The sequence below is a fragment of the Poecilia formosa genome, unplaced genomic scaffold (genome assembly GCF_000485575.1).
Source record: "Poecilia formosa unplaced genomic scaffold, Poecilia_formosa-5.1.2 Scaffold155, whole genome shotgun sequence".
Classification (NCBI taxonomy): domain Eukaryota; kingdom Metazoa; phylum Chordata; class Actinopteri; order Cyprinodontiformes; family Poeciliidae; genus Poecilia; species Poecilia formosa.
The window spans coordinates 371,437-388,215 of record NW_006800094.1 but is presented as its reverse complement, the minus strand read 5'-3'; the positions used below and the strand labels follow the sequence as shown (position 1 = coordinate 388,215).

The window sequence follows — 16,779 nt, the reverse complement described above, 5'->3', positions numbered from 1 at the left end:
AAGATGATTCGACTCTAAGCTTATTGTTTTAGCCACAAAAATCCTTCCACACATCTCATCTTCTGAACACAATCTTCACTCCTCAGGTTTCAGCGTCACACTGCCGAGGCTGCAAAGCTGGAGGCTGAGGTGACTAAAGCTCAGGACACGATCACTGCAGCCCAGCAGCTCATATCGCAGCTGGACGGAGAACACACACGTTGGAATGCACAGGTAGCTTGATGCATGGGTGTGCTGACATGCGCACTGCTGTGGTGGGGGGGTTTACAAACGTACTCCGAAAGGGGCTCGTTTACCATGTAAGAAGCAACAGGAGCCGTCAGTGTGAGTGTGCGTGAGAGAGAGAGACATAGAGGAATGGATCCCGCTGCCTTGGGTCCCCTCTGGCTGTTTTTACTCCTCTCCACAGCATCTGTCTGCGCCTTAATTAAAACACTCAATCTCAGGCTGACACACTCACTCACTCACGCACACACACACTCCCACACTCCCATGGCCTTTTTCAAGGCAGCAACTTAACTTTCTGAGCACGTATTTCTATACAGTCTCGCTTAAACATATGCACGTTGGCACTTTTTTTTTTTTTGCACACTCATCACTAACTGTGCATTGCTATATGTTAATTTGTTTAAGCTATTTAACTTTTTTCTCAAAGAAAGGAGACCTGTACTCAATTAGCCTAATTTTATCCTCCGTTATCATTTGGCCTACCACCAAAGTACTTTAAAGGAATCCTGATCAAAACAGAAGTGTGTTGCTGTCACTTAGCTGTCCTGCTTGGCTCGTTCTCTTCTTTCATTCTCACCTTTCTCTGCAATCCTTCCTCTGATTTCTCTCAAATCCCAATTGTGCCCAGTGTTTCATACTTTATTAACCTGCTCCTCCGTTTGCTCAGCAATCTTCTCTGTCTTGTTCGTTTTTGTTTCAGATGTCTGAGATACAGAATGAGTTGGACACACTTCCTCTCAGGGCTCTGCTTGCTGCAGCCTTCATCACCTACCTGTCTGCCGCTTCTGAAGATCGAAGGAGACACTGCCTGGATACGTGGATGGCTCAATCTGGATTACAAAGTAAAATACAGAAATTGTGCCTGTAGCATACTGTGACCACCATATGTATGAGTCGTGTGCTTACAATTCGCACAAACGCTCCTCCACCCACACATGGCCCAATGCCCTGTGCTGATTCTTATTGTGAAAGTACTTACTATGCCTTTACTTGTTTAGCAATAATTTAGGAAAAAATAACCTTTTTTATTTGTCAAATTTGAATGATTTTGCGTAATTTTTTTTAAAACTTGCCTTCTTATTCTGTTTTATAACTGCTGTCTGATCTACTTACACGAGACACTCATTCAAGCATTTGCACATCCTTTTGTTTTATAATTAATTGCTAGTTAGTTCCCAAGACTAATTATACTCATAGCTCAAGCACTTCTGTAAAATATCGGGACCGCAGTGACTGTAAATGAACATTGACAATTACAGTAGAGTGTTTTACTAGTTTGAATTGATTAATGTTCATTCTGTTTTGTGTAAAAAATAAACAACAAAAAACAAATACCATGTGGGGTTGAAAAAAAGGTTAAAACTTTTGAAAGAATGGACGAAGAGAATGAGGAGAGAATAATTCACACATTGCTAAAAATGTTTATTGATATGTCCATTTATGAATTAATAATTTTCCTTTGCTGTCTGGATGAAAAACAAACTAAGGTAATCTAAGAAATAATACTAAACAGGGTGTATCATGCAAAATATGATATTTGTGAGCTTAATACCATTTCATAATGTTACTACCTCATCAAAAACACACATGGAGTGTTACTTTGATTATTTCCTGCATGTTTGAGAAATCCTTGAATCTCCACTGGGTGCCTAAATGTGTGCTCATACAATGCAAAGCCTATTTACCCTAAACCCCTGCATTGGAGCTTCAGTCCCCAGCTGAGCATACCTCCCCTGAGCCTCCCCCACTCAGCGTTACCAGACTAGCACTTAGCAAACACCTGGTGGAACTGCAGGTCTGCTGAGCTTCTCATACAAACGACAACAACTCTAAGAATGACTGTGAACAGAATCAGTGGAGGAGCATTATTGCGATGACCTGCTGAAGGAGGGAGTGTTGGGAACGAAGGCTAGGAGGTTCTTAAAGAGACAGAGGTTAATTTTAAGGCATTAGGTATGGCTATGATGTGGAGTCAGTTTTTTTTTTTTTTAAGATCTACTGGTCTCTGCTATAAAATAGCTCTGTGCGCCAGGAAAAGACTTAATAATGCTCCTTTATAACAACAATAGCATTAAGGTTTAAACAGAACCAAAACACGCAAACTATAGCTGACGATCTCTATTTGTATCTGTCAGAGTTTGACTTGCGATCGTTCCTGTGCTCGGAGAGTGAACAGTTGATATGGAAGAGTCAAGGACTGCCATCAGATGACCTCTCCATGGAGAATGCACTGGTTATTCTACAGGTAAGACAAATACTCCACCATGTTCTACCGGCTTTTGGTTTAATAAAATAAAATGTGCATGTTTATGTCTCAAACATCAACAGCAACAACAGTTATAAACTAGGTTGACTCTGAATGGTTATTTATTTTTTGTGAAGTCGCAGTAATATGGGGATATCATTGGAAAATAAGTAAATCTAAGAATTAAGCATAAATAAAAATGTAAAGTTGTGTCGCTATTGCACAGATAAACTAGGACTACAATTATGGTAGTTCTAGCAATCCAAGCAGAATGTGGTATTTTGCTCATGACAAGTTGGATTTGTTCCCTCAATCAAAGAGGGAACCGATAGCGGACTTGTGATTTTAGTGTTGTGAAATATTTAGATTTATCTATACACATATTAAAACAGAAACTGAAGAACTTAACAGTGTTTGTACTCTTTGAAAAAGGAATGCTTTCATCATTGCCTTTCACCTGTCCTCCATTTGCATGTATTTATTTTGTGTGTTGTTTCTACCATTGCTGCCTTCAGATTAATACTCTCAAGTTACAGGTAAGACGTTGTCCCCTCATCCACCCCCATTTGTCCACATCTAGTTTCTCTTTTGTCTCTCATGTTTTTGTCACCATTAGAAACAGGTATTTTTTGCTCTTTATGAGGTGACATATTGTTAGTAATGTAAGAAAGGGAGGACATGTTTGTTTCACTTAACATAAATCTCAGCTGATGTAAATTTCCCCATTTAATGATGACATTTATTGACATTTCGGGGACACTTGTTGGTTTTCTTCATTGCAGTGACTGAATCACCTGATTGAGCCTGTGTTGGTACTCAGAGCTGAAAGCACTAGAGTTTTATTTTCAGTTTGTTCAAAGTTGTTTTTTTTTGTTTGTTTTTTTTTGAGTATAATCATCTGCTATCAAATCCGTGACAGAAGCACCGTTTTGTCAAAAAATGTTATGCATATGAAGGTAATTAAAGTGTGGCTATATTTAATTTGTCTTTAGTTTATGAGACTTAAAAATGTTGTATTGCGTCAAATTACCGTTTTTTCTTTCTTTTTTTCTCACCTTTTTATTTGGTTATTTCAGAAAAAAGAAAAGAGATAACTAGTCTCCAGAACAGATGTTAAAACTGAGGCATAAAACTGCAGAACTGACATGAGAACATTAACCTTCTTTGACTTGACGATTGTGATGTCATTCAAATAGGATGGCAGCACTGTAACAACATGATTCATGAATTCACAATTACATAACCCTTTTCCAAATAATTTTGCCTTATCTTAAAACGTGGTGTTTTATGTTTCTCTCTTGTCAGAGTGTTGCTTGTCCATTCCTGATTGACCCATCGTCCAGAGCCACAGAGTGGTTACGCACACATCTTAAGGAACAGAGGCTTGAGGTTATTAACCAGCAGGTAAAAATTCACCAAGTGATCCAGTTAATCCTTGATTTTTTGTCCACCCCCCTATTTCATCTTTCCAGGTTAATCTACTCCACTAAGGCAATATTTAGGATATAAGTTGCTATAATTTATGTAACTTGGGGTATCGAACACTTTTGTTACACACAACAACAACAAAAAAAAAAAAAAATAGAATAACTAAAGAATTTTGAACTTTATTTCTTTTACTAATTGAAAATAAAAACAATTAGTGTTTTATTCAGATTTTTGAGTGGTAGAGAGCGTGCGCCCCTCATTTACAGCAGGTTTAGTTCTTGGCGCAGCCGTCCTGGAGTCCTGGCCTTGATGCCTCTGCTGCATGTCTTCTCCCCTTTTCCATTTTCTCTCTGATAACTCTTAATAGAGGCCACTAGTGGTTTTTATGTTTATGTGTCTGCCTTTCCAGGACAGCAACTTCATGACATCAGTGGAGCTGGCAGTAAGATTTGGTAAAACGCTTATCATCCAGGAGATGGATGGTGTTGAACCTGTGCTCTATCCGCTCTTGAGGAAAGACCTCATAGCTCAAGGTATTCACATCCACATACTGATGCGTTTCTACGATGTCTGCTTCACAATCTTCCTGTAAGTCAGTAAATGCTTACATTTACTGACTTACAGTAAATGTAAGCAGTAAATGCTTACATTTACTGCTTACATTTACTGACTTAAATGTCAATGTAAGTCATTGATTGCTTGTAGCTTCAATCAATCAATCAATCAATCAATCAATCAATCAATCAAGTTTATTTGTATAGCAAATTTCAGCAACAAAGCAGTTCAAAGGGCTTCACATCATGAAAACAAAAAATGAAAAATCATAACAACAAACAGTCACCAATTGAAAAATCAGTGACACATATTACATTTTGTTGAGTGTCATCATCAGAATCATGTTGGTCAGTGTTCTTTATTATGGTTCAAAAGCAACAGGTGGGTTTTTAGTCTTGATTTATAAGAAAAGTTGCTTAACAATTCTTATGAAAGGAGACATCAGGCATACAATCGGAAATCTGTAATTTTCTTTCTACTGATAAAACTTTGTAGTATTTCTTTTAGTAACAGTATCTAAAACATGTATTGTTTGTTTAGATGTTGTTACACAGATGCACGCGTGGAGGTAAAAAGACAAATAATGAGGATCGTTTTCAACAATTGATTTTTATTTATTTAATTTATAGAGACAGACTGGTTGTCAATTCTGGGTCAAATATAAAATTCGCTGTATGAAAGTGATGGGCTGTGCCCTTTAAGTGCCCACTCAATGATTTTCCAAACAGCTATTTGTAATATGTGTAGTAAAATCTAACCTCCCGAGAATAAACCTCTGCTGGCAGAAATCTCTCTGGACATCAGATAAGCCGTCAATGTTCTTTTGAGTTCTTCCATTTTTTTATTACTATAAAAAATATATATTATCCTTACTATTTTTTCATTTGCAGTTTCTCCTAAAAAGGTGTTTACTTGTATTTTAACAAGATTGAGCAGAATGTTTGAGACGTGAAGCCACTGGATGGAATTTAGTTTGCCAACTATAAAACACCTCTTGGTGGTTTGTAAAAAGAAAAAAAAAGTGGACTGCTGCAGACAGCATTGCCCAAGTGTCATAGCTAAAATCGTTTAAGACTCAATGAAATTTCCTGCAGAACTGCTGGATCACTCGCGACATCCACAAAAACATTATTGCCAGCTTGGCAGATTTATAAGTTTAATCCCACCAGTTAAACTCCCTCCTGTACTTCCTCATGCAGCTGCTTTACAGAAGAAGGTTAGAAAAAATAATAACTCATCACCTGGCGTTCTGGCAAGCTACAGTAGTATGAGTTTATTTACATAACTAATTAAAGCAATCCAAGCAGAATGTGGTATTTTACTCATTTTCCAGGAGGCAAATATCCATGGAAACCAGTCAGTTAGGAAAAATCGAGCTGGAATATAAACAGATTTGCTCTAGTTCTGAAGTCAATATTCAAGATTTTATTTTCCATCCACAGCTGTATTCATTATGGTTTGGCAGTCACCAAATTAAACTGTAGTTGAAACACCCTTGAATGCATTAAAGCAACTTAAAATCCATGTCGAAATCTATCAAAAGCCTGTTGTCTGTCAGAGTTTATTAATGACTGCTGATCAGCTCGCCAGGGTGAGCAGTTTTAACACTGCTGGGAGGCAAGAACGAGTGGCAAAAAATTATTATTGGACCCCAATATTGTTGACACGTGGAAAATAAAACTGAGTTTGGTTAAACTAATTAGTACTGAGTGAAACGAAGGGAAAATAAAGGAAAATCTGATATTTGGAAAAGCTCTAAAAATTTTTTTTCCCAACCAAACAAACTAAAGAGCCGGACTTGTGTGTTCTGAGTGGGGCGAAGAGCTTTTACATAACAGACACAAATCCGGCACTTCGGGTGTGAGATGACGCACCTCCTCCTTGCTCCCTAGTCAGAGAAAGCTGTTTTTCAGAGATAAAACTGCAGTTCTCAATACACACCTCAAGCATAGGACCACAGAGGAACTGCTTAGAACTGTGCTGACAAGATGTTTGTCCTCATGATTTGGTTGCTCTGGATTGCTTTGCTGACATGCTTCAGCACGTCGTCAACACCGCTGCTAAACACGGCCGGTTAAGTCTGAAGGACATTCTGCCTCATCCAATGACGGTACGAAGGCATGTTGGGAGAAAAGGCGCAGAGGTTTAGTTGTTTGTGGCAACAGACACAACTAAACCTCTCAGTTTAAATTAGAATTTATGATTTCATATTGAGATTTTTGTTGACTATTAAATTTTGATTATTGTGCTCATGTTCACCTGAGATAAAACGTTCAGTGAATATATACATTTATTTAAATATACAGCCTATCAACTAATATGTCAGTGGGTGCAGGTGGTGCTATATATAAATATACCTTTAGACTAAACCAGCACATGACTTAAAGTGAATACACACATTTTTGACAATCAAAATGTTAAATTCCCAGTGCCAAATTTATCAAAGGAGGGACATTTTGAAGGAATTAAAAACAGTGTTTTGAAGTAGCCTATCACAGAATTCAATGGGTGAATGTCATCATAGAGTGTGAATAAATAGCACATATTAAAGAAGAAATGAAGTGTGTCACATTGGTGCCGCTTTCTCTTAAGGTAATTACTTCGGTTTATTATAAAAACTTGCTCTTTGCCTGTCAATTTCCATTATTTGCACAATCCAAGAATAAGGGCAGCACCCCCCATAAGTGGCTGGTTTTCTTAGCTCCTGAAATGAATGTCTTTATGATCTAGAGATTTTAATAAAAGAGACCTCTGAATATACATACAGTGATAAAGATATATCTTCTTATAGATTCCTTATTTTGATTGAATGTATTATTTGATCCATTTAATTTATCAAAACAGTCTAGAAACTAATATGACAAAAAAAAAAGAACACAAACTATCTTGTTTTCTATTTGACTGTTTTGGATTCTGTGATGTAACCAATTGTATTTATAAGGGTAACACTTTATTCGAAGGGGTGTGCATAAGACGGACATGACATTGTCAAAAACATGACATAACACCTGTCATGAACATGAAGAGTCTTTATCAATGTTTATGACAGTTGTCATGAAGTGTCATTTGGTAAATAATGATACTTTTAATGCAAAGTTGCTCTAAAAGTTCCATTAAAAGTCCATTAAAAGTGCCAACTTTGCATGATTTTGTAAATTATGATAATTTAATGCAAAGTTGGCATTTTTAATGGACTTTCAATGCAACTTTTAGAGCAACTTTGCATTAAAAATGTCATTATTTACCGAATGACACTTCATGGCAACTGTCAAACATTCATAAAGACTCCTTCATGTTCATGACAGGTGTTATTTCATGTTTATGGCAGTGTCATGTCAGTCTTATGCACACCCCTTCAAATAAAGTGTTACCTTTATAAGTTCTTGGTTTACTTGTGGGTAATTGCATACCGATCACATAAATATAACTCCGACTGGAAGCCTTACCTGTGGAAATGAGCATGACTCATAAGGCTCTGAATCATCCAGAGAAAGGAGGTTGTCAATTTGAAGCTAAATTAGAACGAGTGGAGACAGAAGAACTATGTGAAAGGGCAAGTTATCCACTCTGATTTGATGCTTAACAAGGTGGAAAAAAAAAGAGTGAGGACATAGGCCTGGAAATGCTGCACTGCAGAAACCAGAAGACAAAAAGCAGAGGACAAAATATGAGTAGACAGGTTTTTAAATGGCCATTATAGGCACACTTGCATGTCTGAGTAGAACAGTATGTCATGAAGTGACTCGCACCTTAATGTCGACATTCTCACACACACACACACACACACACACGCGCGCACATACTTGCAGGTCCCAGGTACGTGGTTCAGATTGGGGACAAAGTTATTGATTACAACGAGGACTTCCGTCTCTTCCTGGCAACGCGGAATCCCAGTCCCATCATCCCCCCCGATGCTGCTTCGGTGGTCACAGAGGTCAACTTCACCACGACCAGGGCAGGCCTGCGAGGACAGGTACCCGAGCTGACACAAACACTCAAGCAAAAGCTCATCAGCTACATATTTTAACAACCCCATTGGGAAATAAAGCAGAGGTACTGATTGTGCTGCCTGTGTATTATTTTTTCCCCCCAAGACTTTATGAGTTTAATAACCAATGAGCAAAATCTATAGAATTTTTAAGTGGAATATTAGAATTGCTTTGTCTGAGTCGTAATTGCGTTGTATCTCATCTTAAGGCTGTGCGTTTGTGTGAATGTTTTAGCTGCTAGCCTTGACCATCCAGCATGAGAAGCCAGAACTGGAGACTGAGAAAACGCGACTGCTGCAACAAGAAGAGGACAAGAAGATACAGCTGGCACAACTGGAAGAATCTTTGCTAGAGGTAGACATTACACAACATTAACAAGCTGCACATGTTTGACAATTTAAGATCTTTGTTTGTGTGCATATGCAATTATTAACCAGTGCACCAAAAAGAAATGTGTGCGGACAGATGGACAGGTTGTATTCTTTTGTTTCTGGAATAATTACTGTCCACTGCACTGCAGATGTTGAAGTTGCTAAGTTCCACTGCTAGTGTGATGAAAGTGAACTAGACTTTGTAAGGCTTTGTGTACAGGCGAATCAGGAGCAGTGAGTACTGCTGCAATCACTATACCTGTCCAATGTATCAGATGAAGGTAGAAACAACCAGTCCTCATTATTGATCCTATGTTTCTGTGTTGCAGGAAGAGGGCTTTTTCTACTGCACCACCCATCCTCCTTAATCAGTGGGTGCCTCTGAGGGGGTGGGGGGGGGGTTAATGGCTGTGCTTTTCCTTTTGTTCGTTTTACTTCTCTGTGTTACTTGGAAATGTACAGATTAAACCCTGTGCAATAATTTCACAACAACACAGTAGGTGGAAGCATACAAAAATGGCATTATGTGCCGTGTAGATTCTATCATGATGTTTCCACCCCTGCACATAATCAGAAAGTTATCATTTGTAGTCTAATACCATAATATTGTCTTCTTGTAACCACAACAGCTCAATGCAGATGTACTTTCACATTCGAAGTTGCACACCATTCTGATGGATATCCAGGCTTAGAAATACAGCGTAAAAATCCTTTTTCGTGTGGTCAGAGGGACATTTGGAAACTCATACACAGAGAGAATTAATGCCAATAGCCAGATGTCGGTGCTTCAGTGGTATTAGACATGTAATTATTCTTGAATCGTAGGAGCATATTTGACTTGACATTTCCATGCTCTGCTGGTTTCTCATCTATTTTACTTGAATTTATTTGAATACATTTTATCACTTCGTTTCAGAGAGTTGGTTCCTCAGAGCTGAGGGGGAGAGTTTTAGAACTCAGTGAGCACTTATTTTAGGAGTTTGAAATTCCTTACACAAGGCTGCTGAAGCCCTAGCATCACCCCTTCTTGCAACTTTTATCAGATTACAGACTTGAGATAAAATCACCGAAACCCAACAACATACTCGCTCTCTCTCCCGTCCCTCTCTTTTTCCCATCTCTCCCACTCATCTGTTACAACCTGTCCATCTGTCTGTTTTTCTTTGCATCAGACTTTGGCTACAGCTCAAGGTAATATTCTTGAGAACAGGGAGCTGATTGACAGCTTAAACCAAACCAAGGCAAGCAGTGCCCTCATCCAGGAGTCACTGGTGGAATCACACAGGCTCCAGGTGTCTTTGGACCAGGTACTGTAAGTCATTTGTGTTCTAAAATCACGAGAAAAAGAAATGCAGTCTACTCCTTTACATGTGTTGGTAATGCTGATACTTGTTTTTAACTGCTTTTTTTTTTATAAACACACACATATGCAGTGTCTTTTTATCTTGACAGAAACTTTGCATTGACTTCTATTCATGTTTCATTCATTTCTATAGTCCAACCCTGTAGCGGCATTGTGTGTTTGTAAACACAGCAGATGCACGCGCAACTTCACTGCACAAAGAGTCGGCTAGCCTTTACGCAGACTGGTTGCCATGGTTACCGGCATTTGTCTTGCTGTTTTAGCGTTAGCTAGCATGTTGTCAGTGCACTACAACTCTTTATCATCGTGTGATAAAATAAGTTATCAAATTGACATTAGTGAGCCATGAGTGACCCATACACATTACATGCAGGTTAGTGGACAAATGGCCCAAACTTCAGTGGCCAGACATTACTTACAGCAGTATTAAAGCAACTTTGTTCACAGTACGATCATGAACTTTCAATGAGTTTCGCTAAGCAAGACAAGCATCTCCATGGTTGAGCAAGAAGGGCACTGGAATACAGTTTTCCTAAAATGTAAGATTTCATAAAAAAAAAAAAAAAAAAGAAATGAAATTCATATTGAAAGGTGGATGCACCTTTAACCTCAGCTAGAAACCCCAGTGGAGCTGTGTCTTCTCCATTATTAGAAGATAAGCAAATTTGGTCAGCGGGTTTCACTGCCATTTGCACTGTGCTGTGACTGCTGGAAAAGACAAGTGTTTTGTTGTCGACTTGTATTCAGAAATTGCTTCATTCTTGATGGTTGTGCAGGAGGTTCCACTCCTTTTGCTTCTCTGACCCTGATCAAAAATGCATGGCTATACATTTGCGCATCTGTTGAAGCCTTATTACAGCTCATTCTGAGCTCAAAATAGGCAGAATGGAGTGAGTTAAATCTTAGTATCTTAGAAGGATTTTGTGCAATAAGTGTAAAGAACATGTTTTGTCCATGTAGCCCACTGACCTATCCTAACTTGTTTAAATGGAAGCATAATAGGTCTCATTTAAATATGTGAAATATGTGGACCTAAGTTCTTTTTTTTTTTTTTTTTTGATAGATCTTCCTCCAAACTTTGGAAAAATGTATTGAAAGGAATATTTAGACTGAAAATATTGTGTAGCTTACAGCTAAATCTTGTCTAAATAACTACAGTACATGCAGTACTGCTGACCAAGGGAACACAGGTTTGGAAGCATATATGTTGAAGCTGCATTACCAGATAATCCTTTAGGGAGCAGTGTTAAACCAGAACTGATGTTAGTCTTTTCTCTGTTGTTTTTGTTGATGCATTATTCTCTGCTCTCATTTTCTTTTATGCATGTCCTGTTTTTTTCTCACATTCCATATCCCATCACACCTCAAGCTTCCCTCTCTTTCCTCCCATCCTTTTTTTTTTTTTAAATAAAAACATAAATACAATCTCTTCTGGCTTTCTGCTTATCGTCTAGATATCAGTTCTCTTGTCCATCAGCAACGTTTTGTGTTTTATGTAACTCGTTACAATCTGTACAATTTCTTTTTTGCTGTTTCTTGGTTTCATCTTTTCTCCTGTCTTTTTTGACATGTTTTTTTCCTGCTCTAGGAGAGAGATGCCTACCTGCCCTTTGCAGAGAGTGCCAGCAAGATGTATTTTGTTATCACAGACCTGTCAAAGATCAACAACATGTACTGCTTCAGTCTTGCATCCTTTTTGCGCCTCTTCCAAAGGGCTCTTCAGGCCAAGAAGGTAAAAGGATAACATTTGTACTGCTTTGATACTTCTCCCATTTTTACCTATATCAAAAGACTCTTAAATCTTTTACCGCATATTGAAATACTACATATTAGGGAACTTGAAAAATTATAACAGTCAAAATGAACCCAAATAAAACAAGTTCTTATTACTGTTCAGGAATTGTGGAAATTTTTAGACTCAAATGGACCCTTAACAGAAACACAAAGACTCCTTGATGTGCTGATACAGCCAAACCTGGATTACATCATGTTAAGAACTAAAGCTGTTGTAGAAAAACCTCATTTGTTTTCTTTAGTTTAATGATTTTTGTAATATCGCAGTGGAATTAGCTCTAATTGGAGATGAACTGATACCAACCCCCAGTTGACTGCCTGGTTCCAGGCCTTTTTTGTAAGAACTGCAATAATAAAATAACACATTTAATTTAGAATCGCCTTTCAAGACTTTCAAGGTAGTCAAGCAAGTATGTAGAGCGGGTGATGTTGTATATATGAGCTGTGAAAGGTAGGTTTCTCTTAAGGATGACACCAAGGCCCTTGACCAGCCGGGAAGGGAGGACAGTGAAATTGTCAATGGAGAAAAAAAAATTAATCCAGATTTGTAGGTTGTGGTATTTTTTGCCGATGAGAAATATTTCAGTTTCACTTGCATTACTTTTGAGAAAACATAGCACCTAAAAGACAAAGAAGAAATTCCTTTGTGTTCTTTCACGATAGTTTAGAATCCAAGAAAAAAAAAAAAAAAAAAAAAAAAAGGAATCATATGCAACACAGCCCCGGTTATTAACTTTTGTCAGATTTTTTTTAAACTCAGTGAATGTTCAATGTCTTTATTGTCTGAAATCTATGAAAAGGAGAAAAATATGTGGAGCCAGTTGAGGAAAAATTGTCTGATTGTGATCTCTGTCCAATCATTATGGGCATCTCTGTTTGTAATCCATCTCTTCCAAAATGTGACAAAAGTGCAAACTATTCTTCTGCTGGGTTAATATAACTGACAACATGATGGATGATGCTGTATTCAATCAACTCTACTAACACCAGACTGTCTTCATTGAGAAACCAGATAAATTTAATTTAGGTGGTTAAATATGTTTTTTTTATTTTTTGTTTGGTTGGGTTTTTTTTCAGTTGAAAGTGGCTTTGTTATTTGTGTGATTAAAACAGAGTTGGTCCAGCTTTGTGGGATAGTGTGACGTTTTTGAAAATTAAGTTATGCTAAGCTTGTTTTTCAGAGTGTTTGGGGAGCTTAGAAGAAACACCCAACAGCAGAAGAAGTGGCTGGCTTCTCTTAGTCAAGTAGTAACAAAAAAAAACAAAAAACACTGTAGCTCCCTGATTAACATGTTATGTCTAGTAGAAGCCCTAAGTACAGTTCAGACACAGTACTTAATCCAACAGCGCTTCTTATATTTTATTTCTCAATACCTTTCATCCAATGTCAAACTGTTGCTTTGAAAATCTATGTACTTTTGGCTGGCAGAAGGTCATTGATTACTTTTATTTTAAAGGAAATGATGAACTATTGCTGCTGTCTTCCAAGGATTTTTTTCTTACTTTGCAAAAAAGCGGACAACCTTGATGCTGATGTTGTATTCTTTATCTATCATAACTTTATTGCACGAACATGCAGCTATCCTTGAGTTAAAATGCAGCAGAACAAGTATTTTTATGTGGCTTGAAGCTTTTATGTGAGGCTAAACTTTGATGCTTACATGGCTTAACAGCAAAGAATATGTTACATAGGATTTCCATAAAATACAACTGTAAAATAAAACCTGAGCAAAGAGTGAAAATAATTGAATGAATAGGAGACGTCGCAAAAAATCAAGAGATGGGGTTAAAACTAAGGTCAGACAGAGAGCAACACAGACTGTCACACTGCTGTTTTCGAACTGAGCTTAAAACACTGCGATAATGAGAGCCCACACACACACACACATGTAGGTATACAAAGAGTTGTGAGATAGAGAGCACTAATTTCTGACATCCTGTGTGGGTTGTCAGAGCCAGCGCTGCCATCCAAGAGTATCTATCACCTGACGACAGAAGCTTGCCACTGCTGTTGTGTGTGTATGCGTGCGCGTGTGTATGCGTGCGCGTGTGTGTGTGTTTATGCGTGCGCGTGTGCGTGCGTGCGTGTGTGTGCGTGCAGGAAGGCCTGTGGACACTGTCAGCAACTGTGATCATAATGGGTGCACTGATTTACAGAGTCTAATTCACTTTGTGTTGTTCACTTGCTTGGTGTAGTGAGTGAGCATTTTTAATTTGCCAACTGCTGCATGTGGTTCCTGAGATCTGGAAGAGGACTTTACCTTGTAATGGCTGATTTAACACACTGATGTTTTCATACGCATACAACACATCCTGCTTTGCAAAGTACGATGTAGCAGTGACGTAGCAGTGAGGAAAGAAAGGCTACATGGATTTTATGTTTTACAAAAAAAAAAAAAGAAAAGAAAGTTCTTGCATTTTGCATTTTGCCTCCTAACCCCTAAGTGAAATCCACTGAAAGCAGTTACCTTCAGACGTCACCTAATGGGTGAGCAGTAAACTCTACTCTTACAAATCATTCATTAAATTATGAATGTGGCTGATTTGTGAAGGCATTAGAGGTTTATTAGTGAACAAACTTCATAGTAGAGACCAAGGAATAAGTTGTATTTACGTTTACATTTACAACAGTATCCTAAGCTTTTAACAAAGCTCAGTTCAATCCACAATCTACAGCTGCATTTTATAAAAACAAGGATAGTTACTAAAACTGACAGGCAAGAAGACCATTGCTACAGGATCTCCACATGACATTATACCTGTACACATCAGAGAAGCAGCAAAGAGCTCAATGGTAACTCTGGAGGAGCTGCAGAGATTCACAGCTTTGTTGACAGCATGTCCAACTACTACATTCTATAACTGGTCTTTATAGAAGAGTGGAGTTGAGAAAACCACTTTTGAAAGAATGCTACAGGAATTTTTTGCCATAAGATGACAAAAAAAATATATAGAAATGCTTATTTTTTATTTTATTGTATTTTTTTTTTACGTCACAGAAATGCAGTTTGTGACAAAATGTGAAACTATTCAAGGGATTTGAATACTAGAGTCGCAACACATACACAAACACATATACATAGGGAAGCTCCTTTCCTGTTGGTATATGTTTATGCTTTTTCTATGAAGTCATAATTTGTAGTCAAAATGTCAATTTATGTGAGATATGTTCTTTTATGTTTATGTATATTTAGACAGATTTTGTTTCGTCTGTTTGTCCATCAGAGGAATACGTAATGAAACGATCCGGAAGTAGAGGAAGGCAAGCCAAGCTTTGGGGAAAATACACATTTAAAAAGCAATACCATCATTAAAATGTTCCTTATGGTGCTGCTCAAATTCAGTGTAAAGCACTGAATTCAAAAGAACTGAAACAAACGTATCTGTCTCTTTTTTTTTTTTTTCAAATTCATTCTGATAATAAAAATCCTCATTATATAATCAATGCCCATCAAACTTAACCATGAAATATTTCACTGTACATTTTAGGAGGACCTAAATACCGAAGGCAGGATTTCTGCCCTGGAGAACAACTTGAAGATCATGGTGTATGAATATGTCTGCCGGTCACTTTTCAAGGTAAAATACATTCATGTGAGCGAATGGAATTTCTGAGGATCTATGAAAATATCTGCAATCAGTTGTATTTGTTCAGGTGATGAATGGTAATGCTTCCTGCTGGCTGCAATTTGTAAACATCGTGTTCTTTGGCAAATTTATTTCAAATCAAGGATAAGCAGTTGATCTAAAATATAAAAACAGTCCACAAATAATATTTTCATATATCCACAAAATCTACTCCCTTTGTCTCTATTAGATACAGAGCTATCTTTTCTTCTTGAGACTAGATTTATGCACTGTTTTATATTCTAAACAGAAATGTGGACTGATACAAAGTGCTTTGATTAGAAATATGACGTCTTACTCTTACCTTGACAAACACCCTTATATTTTTTTAGCAGTTTAATTAGATGTGCATTAATCTCTAACAGTGTTCTTACGGATCCTGTAGGTCAAAGACGCCATCGCATAACCTTTGATATTAACTCCCTTCTGCAGTGTAACCTTTGAAGCCAACACACTAACAATGTGTCACAAGGGCAACAACAGGGTTATTGATTAGGCAGTGGATGTTAATTCTAATGTTTGTGCTCTGTGAGTGTTGCTATGTTGATCTATCACCTGTGGGATTGTGGGACTTTCAAGCACTGCAGGTGGAGGATAATATATGTATATTTAGTTAACATCACACATCTATGATCAGCAGCAGCTCAGCTACTACCTGATAGAAAACAACTGAATCTTTTCCTCTTCACTCAGGATCAGCATGTGTGCAGCTCACATGATGAAGTGTGGAAAAGATATATAGCAGGTTCACATTAATAGATATAGGTAGGGTGGATAGCTTGCACTGTGGGAAACTAATGATAAAGCTTGAAAAACTAAACCAAACATCTATATGATCAATAGACTAGAAATTGTTACTTCGTACTGTTGAATTAAAATTTTTTTGTATAAAAGCAGATTAATTCAATTAAATTACTAATTTTAACATGGCAGTTTGGAAATATTTCTGGTGCAAAAATACTGTGCACCACCCCTTGTTCTTATTAAGATAAAACTGTTTTAAAACTAAAGTTGTACTTATGTTGTATATAGTAACCTCCTAAAAACTGCTACTAAATTTAGCAGGCAGTATATTCTATTTATAAAAATCAAAATAACTACAAATAAAGGTAACATTTTTTACAAACACAATGGTCAACATATTTACCTGTAGTAGGAATGATCTTTGCTGTTCTGTTT

The 16,779-nt window shown here is 37.5% G+C and overlaps 1 protein-coding gene across 1 annotated transcript in view; it reads left to right on the top strand.

Moving 5' to 3' along the window:
• The window catches only part of dync2h1 (dynein cytoplasmic 2 heavy chain 1), a 101,934-nt gene that overhangs the window by 41,107 nt on the left and 44,048 nt on the right, over positions 1 to 16,779 (top strand). The window contains 11 exon segments of the mRNA XM_016677420.1: positions 87 to 213; positions 929 to 1,070; positions 2,364 to 2,473; positions 2,989 to 3,009; positions 3,779 to 3,877; positions 4,311 to 4,434; positions 8,266 to 8,429; positions 8,680 to 8,799; positions 9,989 to 10,123; positions 11,768 to 11,911; positions 15,463 to 15,552. Coding sequence (XP_016532906.1) covers positions 87 to 213; positions 929 to 1,070; positions 2,364 to 2,473; positions 2,989 to 3,009; positions 3,779 to 3,877; positions 4,311 to 4,434; positions 8,266 to 8,429; positions 8,680 to 8,799; positions 9,989 to 10,123; positions 11,768 to 11,911; positions 15,463 to 15,552 — 1,276 coding nt within the window.